General features: G+C 44.8%; 1 protein-coding gene across 4 annotated transcripts in view; it reads left to right on the top strand.

Annotated features, from left to right (window-relative positions):
• Positions 1 to 17,501, top strand: part of CTIF (cap binding complex dependent translation initiation factor) — a 325,604-nt gene extending 308,103 nt beyond the window's left edge. For all 4 annotated transcript variants that reach the window (XM_025211551.1, XM_025211550.1, XM_014522921.2 and 1 more), the window contains 2 exons: positions 3,696 to 3,749; positions 9,836 to 17,501. In XM_025211551.1, coding sequence (XP_025067336.1) covers positions 3,696 to 3,749; positions 9,836 to 10,051 — 270 coding nt within the window. In that variant the 3' untranslated portion in view covers positions 10,052 to 17,501. The remainder of the gene's footprint in view (positions 1 to 3,695; positions 3,750 to 9,835) is intronic.
• The last annotated feature ends 848 nt before the right edge of the window (positions 17,502 to 18,349 follow it).

The following is an 18,349-nucleotide window of genomic DNA, read 5'->3' as shown; positions in this document are numbered from 1 at the left end:
CCTCTGGAAGCTCCAGCCAGATCTTATTCTAGTCCTGCCTACACCCCAAGTACAGCAGTGTCATAAACTGTGTGCGCCCCCTTTTCAACATGGGGATGCTGATACATGAGACACTCTGGGTGCTTTAATTAGAGTGGCTCTCAGAGCTGCTGTAATTAAAACGCCTCCCCTCCCCGCTCCTGTAGCATGTATATAAACACCCACAGTGTCTCAGCAGTTCCTGCTAAACAGGCCAGATGTGACTGGTGATGACTGTATAACCCCAGCTGGCCAGCTGAGGTGGGAGGTGCAAGCTGGGAGCAGAGCCCAAGGAGACCTCTCTCCATTTCTACCCTTGGTGCGACATCCCTAGCCCTGAATTGTGTATGGTCTATATGCTACACTCAGATGGCACAGGCTGTCAAAGGGCAAGTGAAGTCAATCTAGACACGTGTCTAGATCTGAGGGTAGGGACTAGACCACGAGGTGTTCAGGTGAGCACCATTCACCTGCTGCGGGATCTGCAGCTTGGACGTATCTCACTTCTGTGAAACCAAAGTCTGAAGTTCAAGTGTGCCCCCTGATCCACTTACCACAAGCACAGCTTGAGCAGCAGCCTTTCTGTTGAGACTGGACTGTGTTGATGCATTCATATCTCCTGTGGAGCCTAACTGGGCTTGTATCAGTGCATGCTAGGAAAATCTGGGCAGCTAGACTATAATGCCCTGGGACATGCATGCAGGATGGCACCAGCCACACATAAGGTAATGCCCTCTGGGTTATCCCAGCCCTCTGTACTGAGGGCTGTGCAGGTAGTCTCATTTATCCAGCAAAACATTGTGTCATGTTAGGTACTTGAAGGAACCTCTGCATGGAAGGAGGTGAATAAAGACCTGTCTGGACCTCTGAATTTAAGACTCATAGTCACTAACTGAAAATTAGCTGAGTTGTATATGGACACAGGCCACATTAACCATCCCATGCTGTTAACCATTCAAAGTGACAGGGCAGGTAAAGCCAAACTTCTGTCTTTCCTACCTTGTTTTAGAGTCTCCATGTGGCATGCCACACACAGAGGTTATCCATGCCACAGGTTGTGCAGGGGACAGGCAGCACAGTGGCAGATATGGTAGGGAGCAGAAAGCAAAGCAGCAAATTAGGCAGGCAGCACAGGGGAGGAAGCAGAAAGCAGAACAACAGATCAGGCAGGGAGCACAGAGCTGGGAGCAGAAAGCGGAGCAGCAGATTGTGAAGGGGATCGGAGTGGCAGTTGCAGAGGGTGCAAGTGTAATGTGTGGCCTGCCTGCTAAAAAGCTTGACCCACACTAATCTAGATAAAATGACAGAAGGAAATAAATATAAAGCCTCCATTTCTACAATCACTCTTCTACAGTCTTCATTTGACAGAAACAAAAAAAACTAGGAGAACTTGTGAATTTGCAACCCAATTTTATCCTGTGCTAGGAAGTTGGTCTCTGCTAATTACCCAAGGAATATATTTCTAGGCTACTGCTTATTTATGGTCATCCCTAATTGAAATGATTTTTCTTAGGTTTATTAAAAAACAGGAATACGGTTGAGAAGAATCTGTGAACTGTTTATGAGAACTTATCTCTGAGCATGTATGTGGCAGGGACTTAACTAACGTTTTCCAAACAACTCCGCAAAAAGATAAACTTGGAAGAACTGCTGTGAGCATTCAGAAGCCTGGCTGAACCTTTGGCTGATGTGAGATATAACCCATGAACTAGGTGTTATAAACAGCATCTTCAAAGCAAACAAGGTCCAGTGTGTGCGAGAGGGAGAGAAAGAGGAGAAAGAAAAGAGAGAGAGAACTTTAAAGCCATGCTATGGCCTTTTGTTTCATTCTTTTCACCCAGTATTTTCCACTTAAATCCTAGAAACAAAAAAATCCATCTGATTAAATGCAAAAGAGGGTGAAAAGATGGTGAGATTTAAAAAAGATAAGGCAGATTACCAATGCAGATATGAGTTCTTAGAGTGAGTCTGTACAGTCAAAGTCAGCTTAACAAAAGATACTGGTTGAAAGCCAATTTAATAACATTGTGCAACGTTGAATATGGACACTCTTAAATCAATATAAATCTGATGTAGATCACTGTTGCTTGCACTGATAAATCGACAGGTACAAAATGGACCAATATACTCTATTTTAAATTGATACTAGAGCCCATGTAAGGCTTTACCTGACTTGAAATCATTTTTAAACTGACAAAGCAGAACACGTGCAGCTTCTGTGCGTACACACTGATGCTGCCAGCTCTTGTGGTTTTATCATAAGTCTGATGACATTTGGAGTTTTTCATAAAGCTCCAGCTCATGCAGTTGGGTAATTAAGTGAGAAGCTCAGCTTCCACTAAACAAATAAAAAACACCTAAATGTCTACCCCTTATGCTTGTCAAGAAAAGCTTGAAAGTGTAACCTGAGTGCACATGAAAGCTTATAAAGCAGAAATCAAGTTTTAAAAGAAATAAATTTTTTTTTTTTTAAATCTGCTTTGAAACCAATATGATTATTTTTGAGGGACCTGACTCATGTGCCCTGAACTAGGTGATACTAAAACAACCCTCAGTTTTGACGTTGGTGGATAGAGCGGCCTCTCCCTTACAAAGCACCCTCGGTTCGAAACATGTGACGAAGAATCTGCTGGGAAGCATCTGAAGGAGGTCATTCTTTAGCTTATTGTGGACGCTTGCCCTCGGAGTCCCTACACCATGCATGGCCTGTGGATATATAAGGGTTTGGGCTTCTCTTTAAAGTTACACATACCTATAAATTAAAAAAAAAGGGGGGGAGGGGGGAGGGTTCTTGTTTGGGATAGGAATAGAAAAGGAAGAGCAGGGTCCAGGAGTAGTGCTAACAATGCCTGTTGGGGAACAGAGTGGGAAATGTAACTACCACGTTACCAAGGTCCAGTACTGGCGATAGCATTCTGCTTTGATGCATTTCGTTCTCATGCCAAGGAGATGAAATTTGCTGTGGAGCCCAGTGAAAATCCATCTCCCCATCGCTGGTCCACACTAGTGAGTTAGGAGGAAAATTTAATCTCATTGTAGTGACTTCTGTTCGCAGTTGGAAGTAGTTGCACTGGTATCAGTGAAGTGAGTCAGTACAAAATCAGGATAACAGGAGTAGTATCAATTCCTCTTGTATAAGAGGCAGTGCTTTGCTGCCTTGTGATTTTGTGCCTGTTCAAAATACTGGTCCTGAACAGGAATGGAGAGGTCCAAGGTGTACGTTAGGGTTCCCAGTGCTTTCTGGGTTGGTAAGGGCATCGATAGCTTTTCTCTAGTACAGGCTGAAAATGATCATCCAGCTGCTATTGGGCAGCCTGGGTTATGTGCATTTCCCTCTGTACGGTTACCTACATCATAAAATTAACCATTATCTCGTTAAAACTTACCTAAAAGTCTTTGCTCTAAAACTTGTATGTTCTGTTTTGCTTCATTGATCTCATGGGAAGAAAGGCTGATTATATTATTTTGCTGCATTTTGTCCTTGTTCCTCTTAATCTACGCCAAAGATATCTTTTTCCTTCCATCCCAATACTTCCTTCTTTTACTTCTGGGGTAAAGTCAGTGCAAGCTGAAAGTTAGAAAAAGCATTCTGGCAGTACAAGTATTGTAAGAGAATAGGAAAAGGGCATACTTTCCTCACTGTTCCTTCTGTTTTGTTTTTTCCCCCTCTTTTGCAGTTGTTGCAATCTCAGGATGTGAAAGAAGACGCTGTCCTTTGCTGTTCCATGGAGGTAGGAATGAGCTCTTGAAATCCCTGAGAGTCTGGACCTAAAGCCCCAGCCACTGCGCCTCTTGCCATTGTTTCCACCTGTGCCAGGTGGCACTAAAATGTCACAAAGTCAGAATGGAAATGCTTTTTAACCTCCTTTATGCTTCTTCTGCGTGTGGTGACACAAGAGCTGAGAGGTGGACAATCAGGCCCTCTGACTGTATTTTTTTTTAATATGTTGGGTCTTTACACGTGTTCCTGGGGGGGTGTGCTTTAATTAAAGCAGCTCTTGGTAGCCTCTCTAATTAAAGCGCCCACAGTGTTTCATGTATTCAGCATCCCACACTTCAAAATGGCAGCGAAGGCACTTTATTAATTAAACTAATTAAAGCACCCCCCCTCCACTGCCATTTTTAAGTGCAGGGATGCTGAATACATGAGACGCCAAGGCTGCCTGAGTATGCTTATGATCACACTCCAGAAGACTCGATTCATCCATTCTGCTCCGACCCGCTGTAATTACATGCCGCCCTGCACATCTACACGCACCCGTTGGTATTTATTGCAATGAGACACCGCACTGAAAATGAAACTTCTCAAAAAGAACTTTGAAACCTTGCAGCCACGTCACCTTGTACTGAGCGAGAGACCCAGGAAGAGGTGTAAAACCAAGATCCTCACCACCTGTGGTCATCAAAACTCCCATGACTGCTTTTCTAAGAACAGGGATGATAACATCATCATTAGCTGTATTTCCTCATGCTTGAGTGTTGCAGACTGGGTCCTTCAGCCTATGTTACCTTGTACTACGTGCTCCCCTCACAAGCCAAATACTGGTATAGTCAAGCCAGGCCAGCGCTGGGTGGGGAAATTCTGAAGTAACACTCGTGATTCATAAGCTTACGAAAGGACGTATATGACTTGGTGCCTACAGTAGCCGGGGTCTGGACTCGGTGACCCTGAAGGTCCTTTCCAGCCTGAGGTTCCTATTCAGTAGGTATCACTCTTCCCAGGAGTCGGGACTGAATTAGTGCCTCACATGGCCAGCATTGGCTTGCAGTTCCTGGAGGCATCATTATACAGCTAGAGTATCAAGACTGTTCCCCAGCCCCTTCACACTTTACACTTGTGTTCATAAAGGTCCTGTTCACAGTACAATAAATGAACATATGCAAAGGAATAAAAACACCACAGTTGTCCCTGCCTGCTACACAGTGCTAGCATCTCGTGCAGACAGGACATCTACTGTTTTCAGTAGCCAAGCTAAAGCTTTGGATGTGGATGCAAAACTCACTCAAAGTCCTGTTGCCTGTGCACCGGATTCTTGCTTAGAACATGGTTCCAGGAGATACTGAACTGTCTTAAGATAGGGCTACAGCCATTTCCCCCTTCACGACATAGGTAGAGCAGACACTTCTTGCTCAGAAACTAATATTCCCCTTACCTGTCTCACTGGGATGGTTTATTTTCCATGCCTCAAGATTTGTTCCCTTTTCATTCCCTACTTCAGTCCTTCATTATTCCTTCCTCCTTGTGTGCTGCTGCTTTAACTCAGTGCTTTATACCCCTTGGATAGTGCAGCGCTTTGACTGGCAGGCATCACTCAAACACAGAGCACCTTGTAGTATCCCATAGAGATTAGACAGACATCACCTCAGGCACACACAGAGCACTCTCATTCTCCAGCCGGTCTGAGGCCCTGAATCTTAAATAGAAATCTCTTAAGTCACCACATGGCACACAAATGCTGCCATGCTACTAAATGGACCCTTGCTGGATTTTTTATATTACACATAAAAACCTTCATTGAAAACACACGTGATTAAGGCTGCAAAGTCAGATACTCAAAATGTTAGGGAAATACAAGAATTAAGTCTGTGTGTGGCCTTAGGTCATTGTCCTCATGTAGGTAATTTGTTTGTTCACATAGCACACTCCCTTTTCCCCCCCAAATTAGCATGTGTTAAACAAGGAAACCAATTCTAAGCAGTTTGGTTAAGAGAAGAAACCTTTTTTCTTCTTGTTGTCTTCCTCAACCAAGGCATATGTCTTACCTGGGGGTATGTGGTTTATTTGCATGCTGCTTTTTCAACTGGACCCCCACCTCATGCAGGTGCAGACAGAAGTGACAATTTTTGCCTGATCTGGCCACAGAAAGTAGTTTATAGCTGTGACCAAACACAAGTGCACAGCTGCAGACAGCTTCAAAAATGGCGGATCTGGTGAAAATTTGACCCCCTCATTGCATGAGATACAAGATAAAGACGTTTCAAAATGTAGCGTCTTCTGTATCTTGTGTCTGCTCTGCTCCCAGCCTGTCACTGTTTCCAAAAAGGGAGTGGAGGGAGTTCAGTCTGGGGGGTTTTCAGCCCCCCAGGATGCTGGGCTGGGTGTAGTGGAGCACCAACTGGAGAGGCCCAAGAGCGAGCTCCCTCCGCTGCCTTTCCCACTCTCATTCTGAAAACAGCCAGCACTGGCGGAGAGGCCTGAGCATTGCTATAGGCAGTGCCATAGCAATGAAGTTTGGTGCCCAAAGCAAAGCCCACAGCGGCTGCCCGCCCTCACTCCACACACAGATCCGGGGGGCACATGCCCCCCCATGCTTGTCCAGGAGTGCATGCAGTGGCAGGAGCTGCCCTTCCCCTGTCCCCGCGCCCCCCCAAATCAGCCACTCACAGCTCCGTCTTGCACCCTGCCCCTGCTGGGCAGTATTTGTTGGTGCCCCTTTGCTTTGGCGCCTGAGGCAGTCACCCCAGTCACCACCCCGCTTGCTACAGTCTTGGCTATGGGAGTCTGGCTGCAGGCTCCCAGCCAGTCCCCTTCCCCCTGGATCCAACCGTGAACTTTCGTTTGGTCTGGGCGCACGTTGTAACTCAGAGCAGTTTGCACAAATCGTTCCAAGTTACAGCTGGGACCTGCACTTCTGTCTGCACAGTCACTGTTCAACATTTTGTTTCCTCTTCCCTATTCAGGGTGCGACCCCATGCCTCACCTCCTTCTTGCTATTCAAGCTCTGCTCTGGAGACAGCATTGGGAATTTCCTCATGGACCTTTTAGTCACGCTCACTGCTGTCATGTTAGAGTTTATTACATTCATTTGTGAATTCACTTTCACAATACCTCTTGGAAATTAGGGGTTTTCATTATCCCTAGCTTACAGAAGCATGGAGAGATTAAATTTTAAAAGTTTCCAGTACTTTTGGTGCCTGATTTGAGGCACTCAGGACTTGTGTTTTCAAAGCACCTAATATTTTCTAGCATTTGAAAATACAGCTCCCACTGACTTCCATTGCAACCGTGAGTGCTCAGCACTTCTGCAAGTAAGACCTCAAAGTCTCTAGCTGGGCACCCAGAACATGAGGAATGCACAGATAGTGAACACCTGTAAAAGGTGACGTGTCCAGCCTCCAATAGGCACTCTGTGGCAAAAGCAGGAATAGAAATAAGTTCTCCAAGGCATCATTGAGCTGCCTTAAACACAGACTCTCTCTCCCTGCAGTCCTCTCCCTCATTTATACCTCCGTACCTCTGCAGTATGAGGCAGGGGTGCTATTAACAGCCTCTGTCACTGCACAGTCCAAGATCATCCCCAGCTTTGGTCCATCCTCTGCACTGAGGATGGGAAAAATAGTATGTGATCTTGTTATTAAAAAACAAGGACTTCCCTTTTCTTTTTCTCATTTCAATCCTTTTTACTTGCTCCTTCTTTATAAGCAACAGGCTTACTATGAGGAAGTCTCAAACAACTTTACTAACAGACCAGCCCCACCTGTAATTAGAGATGATCTTGATATGTCTTGGCAAAGGCAAGGTCTAGTATTCTGGAGACAGTCCCTGCTTTGCCTTGGGCTTTGTGTGAATTTAGACTAGGCAAGTGCCTTTCAAGTGACTTCTGTACATCTAATTCTCCCTTTGCAAAATAGCTGTTACAAGACTTATCTTCCTTCTCCTCATGAATGAGCCAGTGTTTCTTAAGTGTCTCACCCTTATTAAGCTAGGTACATTCAAAAAGCCCAGGGCAGAATTGATTTAAGTTACGTAGTTTTCTGTAAGCAGCCTAATTTAGATCAGTAATGAACAGAACACACATTGTTAGACTGGGCGCCACCATTTTTAAACCAGTCTGCGTGTGTCGAACTTCTGTTCTCTTATGGGTATAAACTGCTTTTGCGTGCCGAATTTTTGTTCTGTTACAGGTATAGACCATTTTCCGATCATTTATACCAATAAAAATGTAATGTCTGTACCTGGCCTTAATGTTGAGAATCTCATAACAGATAAGCAAATGTGGTCTAGCACATATTATTTCACAATGTGTGGAGTCTTACTAACACGAGACCTCCTTAGAGCACCAAATGAGTAAAACAGAGACGAGGAGAGAGACTGTGCCAGTCTGAAATGTTTGATCTAGCAATTAGTGGGGTAGTGAGTCATGCATTTATACACACACAAGTATATCACATGTGTGTATGCATATAAACACGTGTACAGATATATGGATATAAATGAGTGTATTTTCATCTAGGCTAAGGCCCAACTTCTCTTTTTTGCAGGCTCATATTGTATCCTCAGCCTGAGCCTTGGCTGTACAAAAACTGGCACTGATTTAAATACGGGTGTGGGCACATGAGTAAGCTGCTGCCAGATAAGATGGCATGTGAATTTACAGCACATCAGCCACTCCACGACAGTTGATAAGCACACTGGTTGATTATGATGTAAAAGCAAGCACATGGGCAGTTGACTGGAATAGCTGATTCACCATCAATTCACACCCTACCTTCCCTTGCATTACCTTGTTTCTGTGCCAATACTCTTGGGCCATGTCTACACAAGCGTGAACGTTTGTTTCCCCAGGGACAAAAAGCAGCAGCACACCATATGCCACTAATTCATGTCCCTGAGCAATGCCTATGCCACGTGCCCTCTGGTGCACAGCAGGTTACCCCAGGTGGGGTGGGGGAGGCTGGGGCCAGCACTGGGCTAGCCCCAGCAGCCTTACCTGGGGACCTCCTGGGGATGCAGCAGTGGTGATCCTGCTGCTCGGATCCTGGCCGGCAGCCGGTCTGTGGCACCAGCCAGCCAGGCTCCAGTTTTGGATGGAGCGCAATGCCCCCGTGTGCGCTGCTCTGCTTTTTTTTTTTTGCACAGGTTTTTTTTTCCACCCCCACCCCTGCCCCATGCTGCTACCTTGCAGCACAAAGAATAGCTGAATGCGTGGTATGTGGCACGGCAGACGTGTCAGCAGCACCACATACCGCATGGCCGCGCTCATCTGGACACGGCCTTAGAGTGTATTTTTAGACCTTTCTCAATCAAACCTGGACGGGGTTGCACACAGATACTTACTAGGGTTTAGCTTTATTTGTTTTATACAGCATTAAGATGGACTTAAACAAGCCGCTTTCAGTGTTGTTAGGGCAGTCACATGCAAACCCGTTGCCATTTAACAGAATTGTGCCGTTTGTTACGCTGGTGCAAATCTGTATGTAGGCAAGGTCTAAACTGCAGGTGCTACCCTGGCAAGAGGCACCTCAGTGGGATTGGTACCCATACCTGGGCTGGTCAGGCTGCCTGATGATTTGCCCTCATGTTTCAGCTGCAGGTGCTAATGGAGAAGAAGCCTTTGCCTGCTGGAAAGATGGCTGCACTTTTGGATGTCAGCCCCAGTAGGCAAATATTTTCTCCTTATTGTGGAATGCCATTCACTGTAGTATCCACAAGCCTGGGAGTTGTTATATGACAGCAAACAGCAGACCATCTGTAGCTCCTCTACTGTGTTTCTCTACGGCAAGCATCACTCTTTCAGTGGTGCCATATGCCTGCATGTAGCTCTGCATTTTCCTCTTTAATAATTTACAAGCTTATTTGCAAGCAGGCGAGCTTTCCAGGAGGGTCTCCACAAAGTGATAGATCCTCTGTTAGCCTTGCTCTGATTGGCCGGGCTGCCTATTTCCTTCCCCCCCCCCCCCCCCCCCCCCCCAAGCCTGACAAGCCCCAGCTGACACCTTCGTTGCAACCAGGAGAGTTTTAAAACTCCACAATAATAAAAGCCAGCGTGGCGACTTGCACTTTAACACGCAACTTTTGACCCTTCTCTCTTGACAGCTGCAAAGCACAGGCCGGCTGCTGGAGGAGCAGCTGCCCGAGATGATGACAGAGCTGCTGGCGATAGCACGCGACAAGATGCTGTGCCCCTCGGAGTCCATGCTGACACGGTCCCTCCTCCTCGAGGTCATTGAGCTGCACGCCAACAACTGGAACCCCCTGACGCCCACCATTACACAGTACTACAACAAGACAATCCAGAAACTGACAGCCTGAGAAGGAAGGGAGGTGGGGAGAAGGAAGAAGACATGCACCTTAAAAGGAAACAGGAAAGGACTGTGCTACAAATTGATCAGCTACTGGAGAGGGAGAACCAAGACCCTTTACGATTCAATACCTAAGAAGACAAAACGCCAGCATGCTTAAGAATATGTTCATGGGGTGGGGGTGGGGGGAGAAGCATGTTTCTTTTCAGCTGTGTTGCCAAGTGCCAGCCCTCTTCCCTGCCGTGTTTTTGTTTTAGGTTTCTTTTATTAAACCATTGCTCATGCAGCAGTGCATCCCACCATGTCATTGTCTGGCTTCAGAAAAGAACACGGAGAATTTGAAAAGCGAGTGGAAGTGCAGGCGAGTATTGTTTTCACACCATTCTCTTGGCTTGCACTGGCCAACTGGCAGGAGACACCGCGCAGCAGATGTCTTGGGAGGACAAAGAAAGACACGTTCCACTCCAGACGCTGGTAATTGACGGCTTTTGTCAAGCGGAGCTTTCGTTCTCTTTTTTCTTTTTTTACCCTCCTCTTGTCTTCAACTTTTTCTCCCCCACCCATGCCCTCCAAAATCTGATGCTAGACTAGGACTTCACACCAGCTGAATTTTTATTTGCACTGGGTTTTCTTTCTCTTTGCTCTTTTGTTTTGCTTTGTTTTAAATGAACAGTTGCTATCAACTTTAAAACAAGAAAACAACTTTATGATGTGAGCCCGTGAGTGGCTCACACAAAGATGCTAAATTAAAAGGAGAAGTAAAAACAAAATAAAATAAAATAAAATAAGCCACTTTAGACGTACCCTAGCCACAGTCATCTTGCCAGTAGCCTGTTACGGTAGTTGAAAAACGTGTGCTCTGTGCTGGGAACTCTCAGAAATGCAGGAATTCTGCAGTCGTTCGCTGTTGCCGTTAAAGACTCGAGATCCCTCATCCACTACACTAGGCTCCGGTTTGGTTTGTTTGTTTGTTTGTTTGTTTTTTGTTTGTTTGTTTAAAGAGTGCTTTATTGTAATTAAAGTCACAGTTGTAATTATACAGTTAAACCTGGCCCATTATAGTTGGGCCTAATAATATACGGGGTGAGGGGGGAAATGAAGACTTGAAATTCATCTTTGGAAACCAGTAAATAGAGGACAGTAAGTTATATGGCATTTGCAAGGGAAAGAAAAAAGAAAAGCCAAAAAATATAGGTTTCTAGTTTGGCTTCTGACTAGCTAAGTTTCCTAATGAGTGTGTCTAGGTTGGTATTACATAGATGTGGAACTAGAAAGGTGAGGCTTCCCGCTCTTCGCATCCCTTGAAGGACTGTCTTTTAATCAGTGTAACTCCTGGGGGGAGTGTGCTCCACGTGGTGTGTTTCTTTCCCCAAAATAAGTGTTAGGAGAAGAGCAATATGAATGTCTAGAGACAGATGTTGGAGGTAGCAAAAGGAGGCGGCCCACCCCACTGGACTTGTCCATGTGTGGCCAGTCCGGTGAGGCTACGAATCTGTCACAGCCCCAGCAAAGGACCTGCATGCAACAGTTGATGCCTTTAGTTTTACGGGGGTCTCCAGTTGAATCCTGGGTGTGTCAGTCGAAACAGAGGGTGTCACATACGTGGCTTGTGTGGGATTTGAATTGCCGTGTCCATCGAGTGTCCAGTCCGCAGGGAGTGCACCCTCAGCTAGGGAACATTGATGAGTCTTTAGCTAAAGCTGTGGTGGCTCATGCTTTTAGCCTTCGGGGTTCCCCGTTCAATCCCAAATTGCCTGCCCAGACGAGTTTTATTAGTATTAGAGACATTGTGAGCCCCTGTATAGGGAAGCTGCCGTCAGGAATGTAAGCATCATATTGACTAGATTAGGATTAGCGGATACAGAACTGTATCTATCCGAGGCTCTCAGTGATGCTGACACCAATGAACCTGAGCTATCTGGACAAAGGGGGAAGCATTTTCAAAACTTCCCCTGTGCAGTCAGGCCTACAGGGAGGAGAGAGACCAGTGATTTGAGGTGACTAGGAAGAAGGCAAACAGTATGTATGTAGCATGTGTTATTAGGCTGAGACAGTCTTAAAATAAGGAGTAGTTTTGAAGCACGTGCAAATTTGGCAGAGACGGCAGCTTCTGAGCGTTTGGGACCTTGATTTCATAAAGACTCCATGCTATACCAGGTGTGTGATTTCTGAGACGAGCAAAGCTCCCCACTAAACCCTTCCTTGGGGCCTGATCCTGCAGCGGGGTGAAACCTTTAATTTCCAGTGAAGTCCACGGACCTTGTGGATGCTCAGTGCTGCCCAGAAAGCACGTAGTGACCTAAGGATCTAATTCCCAATGCATCAGGCAAGGCAAGTGATTTGGGAGAGTGTGGTATTTATTTGTTTGGGGTCAGAGCATTTTTAACCACACTTTTAAGACCTGTTAACTAGTTTTGGATTATTTTTGGAGACGGAACTCTTTTCTGGTCCAGCATTTGAAATGTGCTTTGAAGTCACTTATTTTGGCAGTGTTGTATTGGTAAAGAGGGACTGCCAGGCCATTACTTCACTTCCTAAACGGTGACCAGGAAATGATGTCAGGGCTTGGTGGTTTCCTTATTTGCTTCTTTATTGATGCTTTTACTTACTAAATCACTTCTGGTGCTTACTTGACGAAGTCTAACAGAAATGGAGAGAGGAATTTCCCTGTATTTGTTCAGGGCACGTTACAGAGGAAAGCTAGAAAGTGAAGCTAGAATAGATGACCCTCCTCCCATTCACATGACACCTGACCATAGCCACCCGCATCAGATGGATCAGGCAGTGATCAGTAATTCCTGTATAATCTTCGCACAATTGCATTGCTGCAACAGGTCTAGAAAACACTCTTGGGAAATCCATTTCAGTGTTTATAACACGCACAAATTATTTTCCAAAAGGCAGTTTGTGGTTTGGGCTACTGCTCACTGCTTGAAATATGTCGGGGGTAGTGGCATAGTCCATTTTTTTCTCTACGTTCCTCTTATTATTCAATTTACTTTCCTTTCCCCTGGTAATGACAACACATACGGATATGGCAGGCCCACCCCACCCCATGGAAACAGTACAATTCCTAATTAAAAACAAGGCCTGAACACAAGCCCCCAGATCCAAACCACCAGCAGCTGCAGGGCAAAGCAGATCTGAAACTAAGCTCTGCAACTGAGACCCATCCCTTCTTCCAATAGGTTTAATTTCTGCCAGCTTGTTGAGATGAATAAAGATTCAATCCAGATCTTTTTTGGATGTTCAGGATGTTTTATGGAGGCGTAAAAGAAAATCAGATCCGTCTGTGACTTGAGGGAAAAAAATTACATGTGGGAAGCCAAGTTTGAGGGCAGAAATTTCCAACAGAGAAAATGCCACAGGAGGAGAAGAGATTTGTTTCATGATTCGCAACTATTTGAACTTTTCAGCTGATGGTCGGCTGGGTGTTTTCGAAGGCACATATGAAGCAAGGGAAAACAGCAGGAAACAGGAACTTCAATTGTAATGTCTCCAAGAAAGAAAGAAAAATCCATGATTCAACTGTGAAACAATTCTCTAACGTTGCTGGGCTTCTCTAGAAAGATTGGTTTCTGTTCTAGGATTGACCAGGGTCGACTGGCAAGCTAGCACTTCTTCCCTGAGTTACATCAGGAAACGAGAAGTATTGTCATAACAGAGGCATGAATGTTGTGTCTCGGATAGTCAGGAGAGGTTGGACTTTATAGGACCAACAAGGTTCAGCAACATTATAAGCATCTGTGTTGTATATTTTGACTCAAAACCCTCCATAAACGTCTGCTCCTTGAGGACCCATTCCTTGGGATATGGAAGAAGCGATCATTTAAAACTGAACGGAGTACAGCCTCACAAAATTGTCACAGTTTTTTAGGGCTCCAGGCAGAAAATCTACGTTCCCTTTTCTCATCAGGATGGTACAGACTGAAGGCAAAGATTGGGGTTTTTTTTAAATAAAGAAAATTATCCTGGATGAATAAAATGAGATCTTTTGACCCTAGGTGACTTCCTGCCCTTGGGGCAGGGGGCTGGACTCAATGATCTCCCAAGGTCCCTTCCAGCCCAAATGTCTATGAATTTTTCAAGGTTGATCTAGTGTCACGGATGCTTCCAATGTGTGGCTGGTACGCAGTTGAGTATTGGCTTGCTTTGTGAGCCACTCAACATCACTATTTAAGCAGTTTTACCGATTCAGTTGCTGCTCGTTGTTCCAGAATAAAGGGGGCGGGAATTAGATTTAGTTTTGATTTTTTTTTTTTAAGGGGAAGTGGGGACAAAAAGACTGGCACGAGCCGAGCCCTAATGGGAAACACGTACCATGATCAAACATGATGGTAGGTTGGAGTACTAGTGCCTCTGATAACCACCGTCCTCACCTCCTATTCCTCCAGGCCCTACCAGTAAGCTTGCCGATTTATGTGGCTTGTGTCTTCCACCTGATAGTATCCCACCATTTCCAGTTTGACCTTTGAATGTATCAAAGGAAGAAAATGGAAAACCCCAGAGGAGAACTGGATATTGCATTCCCAAGACCTTGAATTCTCACCTAGTTGCTGGCAATTTTCTTGAAGCATTAAGAGGCAAAGCAAAGCCACGTGGCAGTCATTCTGTTTAAGTGCTTCCCCACTGCCCACCCTAAGGTTTATTCATTGCTTTCCTTTAATAGAGAAGGCCTTCTACCTGCAGCCCTGAACCCAGGAACACTGGCTTAATGGATTTGGCCCCTTGCTTTGTTCTGCAGTTCTGGGATTTCTCCCAACCTTCCTTGGACAATGTCTAAAAACTACTTGTGATGTGGAATCCATCTTTTTAATGATTGTGATTTATATCCAACATTTAATTAACGTATGTTCATTCTGCCATTAACTGCTTTGTAATTTGATATTTTGATTGCGCCATCAATATATGTGAATCTAAATGTTGACTGAAAATGTATTTTTTTCCCCTGGAATTATAAACACCACCAATCCTATCTTTTTAAAGTCCATGAGTAACTGTCAGATGTACATGTGATGTTACTAACCACTGAACAGTATTGCTAGGGAATGAAGGAAACGGCACAACATAGCTTTGCTCTTAGTCTTAAGGTTGGTGACAATTTTTTGTTCCCAGGTTTCTAGAATATCTGGAAACTGCCCGCCGTTTGGATGTGAAGATGTCACCAGTATCACCAGTATCTTACTGGTGTAAGTAACATCCTATAAGATGCTCTGTGTTGGGAGACTCCTGTACCAGAGAGGTAGCTGGATTCAGTATCATGAATCCATGAGATGTCTGTAAAGCAGAGGACTGGTTTTTACATGTTTGTGTTTCATTGTAAGAAAAATTCAACATGAGCTTTTTTGGCTTTCTTTAAAGACTGCAAATTTTTAGTGTCTATCAAATAACCTCCTGAAGGAGTATGAGCAACTGTTTCTGTTTCTGTTAGGCAATGGGAAGTATCCACCTTTGTGCTCTTCTCAGTAAAAATAGTTGACAGACTTGTTCCCTGAAAACTAAACCAGCTCAGAGTGGAGAGAGGGTAGTTAGATGCACTGGGGCAAAACTTCAGCTGGTGTAAGTCAGACTAGCTTCTTTGCAGAGATGGCATTTTACACCAGTTGAGCATCACCCCCTTCATACACAAGCCATTGAAATGGTCTTGCTTTCTCCCTTGGGAGACATCCCCTCACTTGCAATTTGCAGCAGATCCAGGTTGAGGCCAGCAGCAACGGTGTTGGAAAGCCCCTGAGATGCTACTGGGCAGGCACAAAATGTTTTCTGAACAATACAGCAACTACATTTGCCATCAGGATGGAGGAGGAGAGGGAGAGCTCAAATGAAGAACAGATTTGTGGAGTCCTCTGCTCGAGCATGGTTAGCTGTCTGCCCAGAGTCTATATGGCATGTGATTAGACTGGTTCCTAGTGAAATTATTTCCGAGCCGAAGGATTTAGTTTTCCACAGTGTGACTTGTTTTTTTTCTCTCCCATGAAACTTCACCACTGTTTGGAGAAAACTCATTTATATGAAGGGTGAAGCCTGAAGGGGGTGAAACCAGTAAAGTAAGCAATGTGCTTGGATCTCTCTCTTCTGCCAAAGGAGCTTAATTAGTATCTATTCTTGGCATGATGAATGACTATGAAAGAAAAATTGTCAGAAGACCCTATGATTTATTTTCATACTTATTTTTACAGTATCCCTCACTTGGAAGTCTCTCAAAATCTTAAATTTGTTTTTTATTTCCCCTGTGGGTATTTTATAGATTTACACTAATTTTGCTCTTCTCAGTTAGTTATTATCCCAACCAGTTGGGTACTTCTCTGATCTTCAGGAAAAATAACACTCAAGTTTTTCCAAGTCCAGTGTCAAAAACAAAAGGAGCTGTGGTTTCCTTCAGAATGCAGTTACGCTAACAATTAATTTTGGGGGGGGGAGGCAGGGGAGTGTATTTATTGCATTTGAAAAGCAATATTTTTAATTTAATCATTTATCGTATTTGTTAAACTAAGCGCTTTAAAAAAAAGAAAAAATACTTTTTGGGGGGCGGGGGGGGGACAGTCTAGATGTTCCTACTAGAGAAAAAGAAAACCGCCATTGTTTTCAGCATTTCAGTGACTGTTAAACGCGGGAGACGATAACTCTCCGAGACAATTCTGTCTTGTTTCTAGAACATCCAGCACCACTGTATGCTATAAAATACATCATCTGAGTAATAAATGTTTAAAGCTTGACATTTCACCATCTCTGTTGATATGTGGTATCAGTTTTTGGTGGTCTACGAGATTTTTATCCTTGTTTAGCTTGGAACAAGGTATGGAAGAAAAGGAAGACGTAAAAAAAAGTGGTTAAAAATGCCAAGGAAGGATTGATTTCCTCGCGTTGTGGTTTGATACAGCAGTGGGCTGCACACCTGATCTGCTCACAGGCCAGCCCCTCAGGGGGCTCCAACCTGAGGGGTCCAGGTAGAAAACCAAGGTGCTCAGCACCTCACATGATCAGACGTTAAAAAGTTGGATCCTGCTCCCATTGAAATCATCGGTGTTTTGCCAACGGGAACAGGTTTGGTCCTTAAGGGCTCTACCCAGTGCCTGCCGAAGTCAGTGTGAAGACTGCAGTGAGTACTGCCTCCGGACCCCGCTGAACTGATCCTGTTCCCCACAACGAAACAGTGCAGGGGCGTCCAAAGCTATACCCATGAGAGTCTTTCTTCCCCTGCTCCTGTTAAATGAGTAGCATGACTAAATACCTCAGCAGAAGGGTTTTGTTTAGTTTCGGTTTGGTTTGGTTTGGTTTGGTTTGGTTTGGTTCGGTCCTTTTGGGGAAGGGGAGGCCATTGCACATTTTTGTTGCTGTTGTAAGAGTCTGCATTTTAATATATGCAAAAACTCACTTGCTGAAACTATCATTTTTATTATACTGCGTTTCATCTAAACGGATGACAAATAGTGCAACTATTATGGTGAATTGTGATATTAATCACAGAATAAATATTGAAATCAATATTTAGACCCTTCCTTTGCCTCCTCCTTTGGCCACGCTTTGCAGAGGGTGGTTTTTGGTTTTGCAGTATTAGTGATCCCCTGATGAGAAGCACGCCTGAGCTACAGAAAAGAGGATAGCAGCCCCCTACGCACAACATGTCAGCACCTAGCGGGTGTCTGCCACGCTGCTGGCTCCCCATAAAGCAGACACTAACCTCAGATCAGAAGTTGGACCCCAGTCACAAGTCACGTAAGTGGAAAAGCAGCCTCACCCATTGACTTTTATGGGACCAGGCTCCAATGCCACAACCTCTAGGCTGGAGATCCACATCCCTAAACTGGGGGAAGGTTCAGTTTTGAACCAAACTCAGAAGCTCTGAGACAGCTGGTGCCAATATTGTGGTTTTAATCTAGCTGTAGGGATTTGCTTCTGGCCACATGGACTGCCCCATCACTGCACAAGGCGAAAACAGTCACAAAGGGGAATATGTGGACAAATTGGAGAGAGTTCAGCGGGGGGTAACAAAAATGGTGAGGGGGGTGGGGTACATGACTTCTGAGGAGAGGCTGAGGGAACTGGGCTTATTGAGTCTAGAGAAGAAAAGACTGAGGAGGGGATTTAATAGCAGCCTTCAACTACCTGAAGGGTGGTTTCAAAGAGGATGGAGTTGGACTGTTCTCAGTGGTGGCAGATGACAGAACAAGGAGCAATGGGCTCAAGTTGCAGCAAGGGAAGTTTAGGTTAGATAATAGGAAGAATTTTCTCACTAGGAGGGTAGTAAAGCACTGAAACAGGCTACTCAAAGAGCTGGTGCAATCTCCATCCTTAGAGGTTTTTAAGG

This window comes from Alligator sinensis, unplaced genomic scaffold (assembly GCF_000455745.1).
Source record: "Alligator sinensis unplaced genomic scaffold, ASM45574v1 scaffold1204_1, whole genome shotgun sequence".
Lineage (NCBI taxonomy): Eukaryota > Metazoa > Chordata > Crocodylia > Alligatoridae > Alligator > Alligator sinensis.
The sequence above is the reverse complement of the archived record's forward strand: the minus strand, read 5'-3'. Positions and strand labels throughout refer to the sequence as shown.